Raw genomic sequence first — 11574 nt, forward strand, 5'->3', positions numbered from 1 at the left:
ATTAAAATAATAATATTAAAAGTTGTAATATGGTTTAATAAAAAATGTGGGTTATAAATATATCATTACCCATTCCAAAAAACTATTTTAGAAATAATTTGTAAAGGTGTTCTGGAACCCAAATCTAAAATTTTATTTAAGAACCAAATCTAGAAAACATTATGATCTACATTCTATCTAAAGAGAACATTTTTCTTTTATATTTCACATTAGTGATATCGTACAAGTTTGAATTTGATAGGGTGCAGGAAGAAAAGGCATTAATTTGTTTATCAAATGGGTCAGATGTAGGGCTGCTTCTTCATGCACCTCCATAAATTCTTGCCACACCCCCATACTACATGTGAAAATACTCCTTTTTTTTCCTTCAATAAAAAAAAATTAACCTTTGCAATCCCAAACACCCTTTTTATTCTTCAATTTTATCTCACCCGAGCACCCAAGGACCTCCACTCTTTTCTTGCATTAGTTTTATCACCAATTTGAGTGTCTTTCATCTTTTTTTAAAAAAACATTCCAGATTATATAATTCAAAAAAAAAAAATCGAATCCAAAATTTTTCTCAAAATTTATAAAATAAAATCCACAAATTTATATACAAACATAATTCAGAGAAGTTAATCTCAAATAAAAAATAACTTCATAATCTGACATATATACAAATTTATAAGATGTCTAAATTACGTTGACATATACTGGATTTGTATCCTTCATTTTATAACTTGCACATATAATTTGAAATTTATTAACCTTCGTGATCATCTCAAATTTAAATAATATAAAATAGTAAAAAGAAAATGATCAAATAAATTAACAAAACTTAAATTGAAATAAATAAAAAATTATATATTAAACTACATCAATGAAGATGACAAAAATATTTTGAAACACTAACTAAATAACAAATTCAAATTGTTCAGAAATGATTTACTTACAAACTGTTTTTAATTACGTACTTTTTGTCTCACTTCATTAAGATTTTAACAATTTATGTATTTCTTATTTATATTTTATTTACCTTTTTTTATTTACACTATCTTTTCCATTTATATATTTATATGCATTCTATTTTTACTTCTTTGTACTTCGTACTATCCATGCTTATTAAATTTAGAAACATTTTCTCACCTTTTATATATTAGTTCAACTAATTATCTTTCAATTTATAATAATTAATACATTTTTAGCAAATATCTTAAATGTGTAATTTTAAAAATGATTTATTTTTAAACTTAAATAAGTTAGTTTCATTAACAAAATTACCATTTCTCTACAAGACTTAACCCTAAACTATTTATGAACACGAATGGACCCTCACATCTCTCATTTGAATGTGAATGAAAGGGAGAGGATCAACATAAATAAACAGTGAAAACCATTACCTTCTCCTTTCATGTGCACAATGTTTGCAGATTCAAATGCACATTCAGATCAGAGTGCTTCTAATGTTTTCACTAATCTATCCTTCTTGTTTCTTACACTTTCATATTTATATACAAACATTAACTTTGCAAATATTAAAAAAAAATAAACTTGAATAAATTTTATGTTTTTAATTTAATTATTCATATATTTATTAAAACAAATATTTTGTAAACATACATTTTACACTTTTATAAAAAAAAATACAAATTTCTCACAACCAAACTTATCTAGCAAATTCACTGTAATAGACTAAATCCAAACATTTTCACTTTCATTTAGAAAGTAAAAAGCATGACTAACTCCAACAAATCTTTATTTTAAGCATCATTTTCATTATTTAACTTCTCTCAAGACTAATGAAAACAACCAGAGGAAAGAAAAACTCATAAGATGATTATTATGGAATATGGGAGTATATTCCAAACTCCAAGCACATCTAGAACAGCACAAGAAGCCTGACTAATTCCAACAAATCTTTATTTTAAGCATTATTTTCATTATTTAACCCCTCAAGGCTAATGAAACAACCAAGGAGGATAGCAATGCTCATATATGTCAAGAAGTATATGCTAATCTTAGCACATGCTGTACAAGAAAAATTATACATGAAATGTGAGAATATATTCCAGATTTATAACAGTAGAGTAGAAGAAGCCTGATCAACTACAAAAATTAAAAGAAAATGTTTGCAAAAATGAACAATTATTTTAAAAAATAAACCGATCTTAAAACACTCATTGGTAACATACATTTTACACTTTTATAAAAAAATACAAACTTTTCTAGCAAATTCACTCTACAAATTCTGAATCCAAACACTTTGACTTTCTTTCATTTAAAAAGTAAAAAGCATGACTAACTCAAACAAATCTTTATTTTAAGCATCATTTTCATTATTTAACTTCTCTCCAGACTAATGAAAACAACCACGGAGGAAACAACCACGGATGCAGGTTTGTAAGATGATTATTATGAAATATGGGAGTATATTCCAAACTCCAAGCACATCTAGAACAACACAAGAAGCCTGACTAACTCCAACAAATCTTTATTTTAAGCATTATTTTCATTATTTAACCCCTCAAGGCTAATGAAACAACCAAGGAGGATAGCAATGCTCATATATGTAAAGAAGTATCTGCTAATCTTAGCACATGCTGTACAAGAAAAAATTATACGTGAAACGTGAGAATATATTCCAGATTTATAACAGTACAGTAGAAGAAGCCTGACTAACACAAAAAAAAAAAACATTACTTTCATAATTGAATGCAGCCAAAGAGGACAAAATGCTTATATTTCAATAATCTATGCGCTAGAATGAATTTTCTCTCAACCAAACCATTACAATCAAAAGATCCTAGAATCGAGTATTGGGACCAAGATCCTTAACACTAAGTTTGGAAAAACAACCCGTAATTTTTTTCAAAAATTATTGAAAATGTTTGCAAAAATAAACAATCATTTTAATAAATAAACTGCTCTAAAAACACTCATTGGTTTAGATTCTCGGCAATCACGAATTAAACTCTTATTTCAAATCGATAATTCTAACTTACATTATGTACTCAAAATCAGAACCATCAAATCTTTAATTGAGAATGCGAGAATACAAAAAACGATTTTCGAACACAGAAAATGAAAATGCATTTTACATGTCCAGATACATCGACGCACCATTGTAGAATCAAACATGAAATGTAGCATTGGCACTAAAAGCACAAGGAATGTGCAATCCATTTCGTTCCTCGAGTAAACATCGCGTCAATGAATGTGAAAACACCATCGTCATCCTCAGACACGAGAAAGTGTTTATAAAGAACAAACTCGCTCTAAAGATGACTTAGGTTTTGGAACTTGAATTGCAGCAAAATGAAAAAACGATTTGACAGATTAAAATAGTTGAATAAATTAAAAGACGTAGAAAACATTTTACCGGTGAGATCCAAAATGAACCCTAAACGAGAGCGTAATTCTGTAGCCTAAGAATGAGAGAATATCATCAAACAGGTTATGGACAAATAAAATTTACAGAAAATAGAACCAACAAACAAATTAGAGAGAAGAGAGAGGAAGAATCCATCACCGTCGTCATTTGGATTTCGATTCGAAAGATCGAGAACATTTCCCTGCGATTGAGGTTTCTGCTTTAACCTTTATCCCAATATATATAGTGGAGCGCGACGGTAAACCCTAGGATAATGCCGTTACCTAGCTTTCAAATAGTAAATATAAATTAATTAATTTTTAATACTTTTTTTTATAGTACGGTATGTTTCTCTACTGCGTCTTTCATTTACTGAAAAAAATAACACAAAGTAAATTAGCGAGGAAAATGTAATTAATATTCTTATTTACATATATATCAGCATTATTTATAACTTTATAACATGTCTTGCAAATTAGGGTCTTAAGGCACTAAGAAAATTAAGAGAGAGAAAAAATAGTTAGTATTAGCATTTGGCCTACAATGTATCCTTCACTGTTGTTTCTTTGTACTTGTGATAAATGTTTAAAGTCTGTAAAAAATAAGGAAAAATTAGAATAGAGTTAACAAAAAAGTTATTAATACTATTTAAAGCTTCCAAAAAATTAAATAAATAAATAGAATTTAAATATAAAGATAAAACAGTAACATTAATATAAATTTAAATAATCACATTTACAAAATTTTCTTTTTTTAAAAAATCATTAATTTACATAATTTTAATATCTTTTATATGATTATCTACGTCAAATCACCAACTTCAATGAACACATAAGAGTATTCATTTATAAATAAATAATACAAAGATACAAGTCAAACCTTATATATTTAATATTTTTTTAAAGTAGGTGCATATAAATCATATTTATTAAACTTTTTATTGACATAATCAATCTTAGTTATTATAAAGATTTAGTAAAAGTATTTATTAGTTGATATTTAAATTAATAAACTCAATATTAACATCTTCAAATCCAATATTTTTTAAGATAAAATGATAATCACTCTTAATACATTTGAGCTAATATAAAGAGAGTATAATTATCATATTTAAGTGTTATTTGAGTGACCTCTCTGAATTGTAATTTCTTAAGTAAATATTTAAGTCAAATGAACACAATTAAATGAGATCACACTAGATCTTTCACAACATTTTGTTGCTTGCTCTTCCAAAAACACAAATTATCACCGATGGAGCCACAATATCCGGAAGTCAATATCAATCTCCTATTGGAATGAGATCTTGTCCAATCAACGTCTGAATAACATAACATTTTAATATCTTTATTAATTCATATAACAAGCTTCGTCATTATTTGTCCATATAACAAGTCTTTCCTAGAAATAACTCAGAAATATTTTTAGCTAACCAAACATAACCTCAGCAATACAAACAAAAATTCTTTTAACAAAGACCAGTAGAAGGTTAAAAGAAAGAGAGAGCTCGCAGAAATTGCTTCCAACACCAAATCAACATTTAAGATTCTAAAGCCGTCGTTCATTTAGGAATTAAAAATTTATTCAAAAAAATAAAATCTAGATTTTTGTATTTCAAAAATAAATTTCTCAAATAAAATTGGAAAACCAAAATCTCATTTTGCATAAACCATTCCAAAATACCAAAAATACATTCTAAAAAACATAATTCAGAAAACAAAATCCAGAACCATTATGGATAAAGAATTTAAAAACTACATAAAACATTTTGGTCATTTCGTATTAAATTTGTTGGATACAGGAACCTACAGTTCGCATATACGCCAAACTGGGCCTATTATAAGTGGCTCTCCATTGGTACAATTTCACTTTTTCCACTTCCTTACTAAATTTGCAATGAATAGCGAGAAATTAAATAAATGAAAATACAATTTGGGAATAAAAATGCATCCCTTGTACAAGGAAAACCAAAACAAGCCGTCAAGGTCGGACGAATACTGTAGTAGTTATTATGTTTCTAAAACTAATTTAGCAGCATGATTGTTGGCTTATCTCAGTTGCCCCACTTGCCGTGGAAGACACAATTGATTCAGAATCACCATGCAGTGATAGTTCTATTATAATGGTTACTTTTTTTCCAACAACAAGAATATTCAATGCAATAAATATTATACTAAAAAATATGAAACTTGAACCGCAGGAGTGTAATCAAATTGATTATTGACATCCTAATACAAAAATGTTCTCATACAGTCCTTGTCAGATCCAGGATGAAGAAAATGTTGCCTTTGATGCTATCTTCTATATATGTACATAAAGGGGAGCTGATTCTAGAAGTCTGAATGATATACACAAACTAGACTCGAGTGTGTTATGGGGGTGCGGCAAAGAGGGCACTCTGGCTTTTCGTTGCACCATTCTGTGATACAGTTCCTAAATGGATTACATAAAAAACAGAAGATGAGACAGGGAGAGAATCATGCAAATGGAAAGGAAAGCAGTAAGAAAGCACCAAGACATACCAGCAGAATACATGGCCACAGGAAGTAGCTGTTGGGTATTGACGATTACTAAGGCAAAGTGTGCACTTGCTAACCCCACTAGCTGCATGATGCTGCAAATAGAAAAAGGATTTGTGAAACACTTGATAGTCGAGATGACATGATGGAACAACCTATTCTCTGGAGGCTCTTTATTTAAATATGCCATGTGAAATTCCATAGATCTTAGCATTTGTCGATGAAAATAATTAAGTGTTTTCTTTATCAACAGCATTCAACCTAGAGCCAAAAGTGTGAACAATTCGAATCATAAGAAGAGCACTGATATTATGGCCCATACAAGTTGAGGGCAACCCACAACATAGTAACCACAAAAACGATTATAAAAATTCTAATTCATCAAGAAACAAAACTAGTTGAAACATATCTATATAATCAAAGTATACCCTTTATTTTTGTTACTTCCATCCACCTATATATGCTTTAGCTAACTAGTTTCCCAAGGGCACTGATAAAGAAGTTTAGTAGTTCCATTGAATGATTCTAGTTACATAAAGAAATAAAGTGTTAACTGAATTTTTTGCGTTCTCAAATCTCAGGCGAAAAGAAATTAAAAAAAAAGCATTATACTCACCTGCTAAAGAATCCATTTCTTATATATCTGTCTAAAAAATTATCCTTGGATTTCAAAATTTATACTTCTGATTCTATGATTAAACATCAGCATTTCAAACACAACTATGAGCCTGTTGGATGAAAATTCTCCTTAACATTTCTAAGCTATGAAGCTTGGACACACTTCTTAAATGGTCATTGTGTCCAACACGCATTAGTGAATTATCCAATCTAAAAAAACATTTTTTTGGGTCTCTAACATAGTTCTGACATGGCTCCGACACAATGTTAATAAAGGCAAACACTGTGACATTTTAAAAACTCAGAAACTTATTGTGTAAGTTTCTATTGTGTTTATAGATTAAGGAGCAGATCCAATATAGTTAGGAATATCTAGATTATATATGTATTATTAGGAATTTTTTATTTATTCTTCTGACATATCTTTGTATAATGTGAGATTTTTTAAAGTTGTTAATTTGTCTTTAGATAAATTTGGTTAAAGTGTTTTTTTCAATGATGATGATCAAGAAGGGGATGACATATCTTAAATGAATTAGATCCTCTTTTCACTTTTTGGATTTTAGATAGATAGATAGATTAGATTCATTTTTGTATTAGATGACAATATGTTTAGATTGTTATATTTGACTAATCTTGATTATAGATGATTTTGAATATAAAAACCTTGATTGTCAATTTAAATAATTTGTAATAATGTTCAATATATATATATATATAATCTATGTCATGTCCTACATTGTGGAGATTATACATGTCGCAGTATTCAGTATTCGTGCTACATAGCTTCCAAGAAAGAAAAATGAAATCAACTTAAAGCTAATTTAAATAGCTTCTATAATTTACTTTATACATAATCTAATTTTAGCTTATAAAGAACTAATTTCATTTTGTCTTCTCATTTTTCTCCTGTGGAAATACTTATGGAGAAGTTTCTCCAACCAGAGCTTACGTAAGTCAAACGTGTCTATTCTATCCCATTGCATTTTCAAATAATATATTGCATACCAAGCCTCATTTGATTTACCTCAATCAGAGCAACAAGCATGGAGTAAAAAATTGTCAATTAAAAAGGGGTGGGGAGGACATAATAATGTAATGAGAGAACTGAACCTCAGAAGATGAAGAATCAGAGACCCAATTTCCTCTGTCAGTATCAGGAGTTGCCAGAGTACCCTCTTCATTTAAAACAGGTAAACCATGTCCTGTAGTACATGATAAGAGAATCAGGTTATGAAAATAACTAACTGGAAAGGCAGAAAAATCCAACTCGCATATTGGTAGATATATAAATTACAAAAATGAAAAATAATAAAAATAATTGAATAAAAAATCACCAATAACCTGCTGATCTATCGTGGGATGCAAAGGATGCTTGATTAACTGAAGCAGCAATTGAAGTAAAATTTCTTCGGCGGAGACTTTCAGCAGCTATTATACAAAGTTGAATCAACAGAAATACTCCTAGTATTTGGTATCTGCCAAGGACCAAACAGACCAAAATTATAGAGAACAGGATCTGTAAGTCTAAAATCTGAAGAGAAAATAACAACTAAAATGAAAAATGATAGATTAAATTGCGTAGCTGGAACTAAAGAAAGGTAATTTCCATCTAAAAAAATGTCAAATTTATGCTTTGATATGAAACAAACCAAGTGAATAAGAACACAATTTGTCATTCATATGACAGACCTTTTACAAAGCAATTTCAGGGGGTTTCCCAAATTATACACATATTTATTAAATCTTAAAATTTCAAAGACATTACCTAGGTCTTTGGTTTGATGCTTTTCCGATAAATACATAACGGATGCCAGCAGCACGTTTGGATATATGATAATAAAGGCCTGCAAAATGAAGGAGTGGCAAGATTTAGAAAAGTTGTTTTTAGATTTTCCACATTACACAACTGTCATGAGCCTATCAAGTAAAGAATCACCTTCAAAGTAGAATAACATAAGGTTAGCACGAAGAGCCAACTGCAACAACTCACGAACAAAAGGGAGCATCTGGTGGCAGGGAATAAAAACTAGATTCAGGGGAAGGAAACATATAAAGAATTGCATTTATCTACACCAATTAAATTAAGTCAAATTGTTAGAAAACAGATTCTAAGGGGATGACAAAAGCTTTGTCATAGGAGTGGCCAATTATAACCTAACTAGTAAATTCCCTGATAAAAATTATCAAGTCTTCCCAAAGAAGAATATATTCACTTCCAAATCCATGTTTAATGTGAAAACTATCTGCAGGAACTAATATACCGTGGGCCATCTCTGAACCAAATGCAACCAAAATGCACTCAGTTTCCCCTTCAACCTTGACAGAGTTGTAACAGATTGTCCCGACGAGGATAAAGGACCAGAGTCAGAAATCTGAGAACCAGGGCTCCTGTGGGCATTTTCTCCAAAACCCTCGGCAGACTCTGAGTCAGCAAGGACAATGCCTCGTGAAGCAATTCTAGAGCTGTGGAATTAACAAACAATCAAGTCGTCACGAAATTTGACAGGCACACAGCTCAATCACATAAACTGGAATGAAGAGTAAACATCCAGTGAATCAGCAATAAACAAACCTAATCCGTTCTGCCATATATGGAATAGCCGACTGATATACAATGAAAAGGGCACGCCTCGCAGGCGTAGGAGGAAGTCCATAAGTTCCTGCAACCTAATAAACCAATCAACAAGATTCATATAAGAACAATAGGCGAATTCATCAAATCAATTCATGAATACAACAGTATCAAAGCCTTAAAAAATGAACTGTGTAATAGCAAATAAGACCGCACCCTCAAGGTTTTTGAGATATTTGCATCCTATCGGTCGTATTTGTCCACACTTTTTCTCAATATTAAAGTTCGCAGTGAAATCAACCAGTTAAGGCAATTGAAAACCTTGAACAGGATAAAAAATAAAATGCAAATTCAAAACGCAATCCAATCCTCAATCGAATTTCAAATTTTCGAGTACGAAACCTGAGTGATGTCGCAGTATTCCTCTCCAAGGGTTTGTTGACCAGAGCCAGTTGTCAGAACGTAGTAAAGCATCTGCCCTAAGAGCTTCGTCTACGACGGAATCAATACGAAACTGCGGTTACTCACTTCACATTCAAAGTGTTAAAACGCAAATCTCGCCCTAAAGGAAAGAGAGGTTACCTCGTTTTGGTAAGCCACCGCAACTCTGGTACCTGTAGCAAGAGTTACAACAACAACAACGATTAATTGAAACTTCATTCGGAATCGGAAGCATTGTCTTAACGGAAGAAAGAAAAAGCATTATATTAACGGAAGAAAGAAAGAGAGAGAAACCAAAGAGGTGGCGAAAGGCGTCACGACAGGCTTCGTAGACGAAAGAGGCGTATTGATCATCCTTCTCGGCGGCGCGCATCATTTCTGGCTGAGCCGCCAGTGGAAATCGCCGTGGCTCAGTGGCGGCGGTGCTCGGACCAGCCTCCGTGTCGACGCCTGAATCTGAGCCATGCCTTCCGAGGTGACCCCACCCCATGGCCGTTTTTTTTTATAACGTTCTTATCCTCCACTGCTAGTTTTGTAAACCTTTATTAATTTATGAAAAAAAAATGTAGAAAAGTTAAATTAAAAAAATTCGCCGTTGCCGGGGATCGAACCCGGGTCACCCGCGTGACAGGCGGGAATACTTACCACTATACTACAACGACTTCTTGATATACTCTTTAACAAGTAGCTATAAGGCAGTGCAAACAATATCATAACATATTTATACTTTTTCCAAAAACAAAAGGGCTTCAAAATAGCATTATTTATTTTATAGCTATATTTTAAAAATTCTTATTTAATTTGAATTATTTTGTATGTTTTGTCTTCGAAAAAGAATCTTAGTAGAGAATTTTATCCTCACTCAAATTGTTGGGAGCATAACTAACATTTTTTAGTGAATAAATGAGAGACATGTAAAATGACAAAAATATATAGTAAAGTTGGCCAAAATGAAAACCGGTGCGTATCAATTCTTCTTTCAAAACAATGTATTAAACCCTTTTACAATCCTCATAAAACTAACAGTGTGAAAACTTCTTATTTCACTTATATTTTTAGGAGTTGACAATTCTTGTATTACTTTTACTTTCTTTCTATCTACATGCACTAACCCTAAATCTGAAGAAAATATAATGATCTTCACAAAAAAATTCACTTTTCCAAATTGGAATACAAAATTTCTTTTCTAATCACATGCAAAACAAATTTCAAATTATACAAATGCTCATCCAAAACTGTATTATATAACAACGTTCACATCAAACTAAATAAAAAAAAAATTCTAAGAATTCAAACATCATTTACATATTCAATAAATAATGGTCATGACAAAGAAACAACTTCAAAACATTGAACACACCCCACAAATACATCATTATATGGACAATCTATCACATCTCCATGCATCCATAACTATTTTCCATGTCTCTACAAAATCCACTAACATTTTACATTTTGTTTTAACATTCTTATTAATATGAAATTAACATAAAAGATTTGAAACTTCATAAAAAATAGTCTTAAATTTGCATTTGTAATAAGTCCAAGATCTTTATCACAAATAATTACTCGGGAGAAGATTTTTGCTCTTAAAAACAACCATCTAAGTCTTTCAAAAATCCAAATAAAGTTGTATTCTCATTTACTTGTAAACAACACAGAAGTGTTAATCAAAGTCAACCATGTGAATGTGACACGAAAGATGTCAAAATATATATATATATTTTGTATGTGTATAATACAATACTAAATGTATTTAGAGTGTGTCAATAAAATATTTGTAAGAATTCACAATGTTTTGTCAAACATAATATAATATAAAGAATACGAATGTACTGGTGCAAAAAAAAAGTTTTTTAATAAAAGAAGAAGAAGAAGACAGGGTGCAAAAAGTCATTGATTATTGTGTTTATAATTGGACCTCAAGTTTGTTAGGTTAAAACTCAATATTGTATTTACTTCTATTAGATATAGAAGATGCACTTTAGTTGAATTTAATTCACTCCTAGACACTCCTTAAAAAATACACTCCGCAAATTCAATTTTCTAGCAAAAAATAAAAAATAAAATTG

The 11574-nt window shown here is 30.5% G+C and overlaps 1 protein-coding gene, 1 long non-coding RNA gene and 1 other non-coding gene across 3 annotated transcripts; all 3 read right to left on the reverse strand.

The window, feature by feature from the left end:
* Window positions 1-1801: 1801 nt before the first annotated feature.
* Window positions 1802-3614, reverse strand: LOC137816732 (uncharacterized). The gene is made up of 2 exons (XR_011081860.1): window positions 3512-3614; window positions 1802-2582 (listed from the first exon to the last, which is right to left on the reverse strand). It is a non-coding gene; the product is annotated as an uncharacterized lncRNA (long non-coding RNA).
* A 1918-nt stretch (window positions 3615-5532) lies between these two features.
* On the reverse strand, window positions 5533-10115 carry LOC137816733 (peroxisome biogenesis factor 10). The gene is made up of 11 exons (XM_068620007.1): window positions 9797-10115; window positions 9644-9675; window positions 9464-9553; window positions 9062-9156; window positions 8751-8952; window positions 8426-8495; window positions 8255-8333; window positions 7831-7964; window positions 7600-7691; window positions 5872-5963; window positions 5533-5782 (listed from the first exon to the last, which is right to left on the reverse strand). Exons 1-11 carry the CDS (start codon window positions 9990-9992, stop codon window positions 5680-5682), a joined length of 1185 nt encoding a protein of 394 aa, XP_068476108.1. The 5' UTR covers window positions 9993-10115; the 3' UTR covers window positions 5533-5679.
* Window positions 10093-10164, reverse strand: TRNAD-GUC (transfer RNA aspartic acid (anticodon GUC)). The gene has a single exon. It is a non-coding gene; the product is annotated as a tRNA-Asp (tRNA).
* Between the last annotated feature and the right edge of the window lie 1410 nt (window positions 10165-11574).

The sequence above is a fragment of the Phaseolus vulgaris genome, chromosome 1, assembly GCF_000499845.2.
Source record: "Phaseolus vulgaris cultivar G19833 chromosome 1, P. vulgaris v2.0, whole genome shotgun sequence".
NCBI lineage: Eukaryota > Viridiplantae > Streptophyta > Magnoliopsida > Fabales > Fabaceae > Phaseolus > Phaseolus vulgaris.

Coding starts and splice junctions, on each gene's coding strand:
- LOC137816733 (XM_068620007.1), bottom strand. CDS start 9,992: ATGGGGTGGGGTCACCTCGGAAGGCATGGCTCAGATTCAGGCGTCGAC. Junction 9,676..9,796: donor CGCCTTTCGCCACCTCTTTG/GTTTCTCTCTCT, acceptor CTCTTGCTACAG/GTACCAGAGTTGCGGTGGCT. Junction 9,157..9,463: donor AATACTGCGACATCACTCAG/GTTTCGTACTCG, acceptor TTGGTTTATTAG/GTTGCAGGAACTTATGGACT.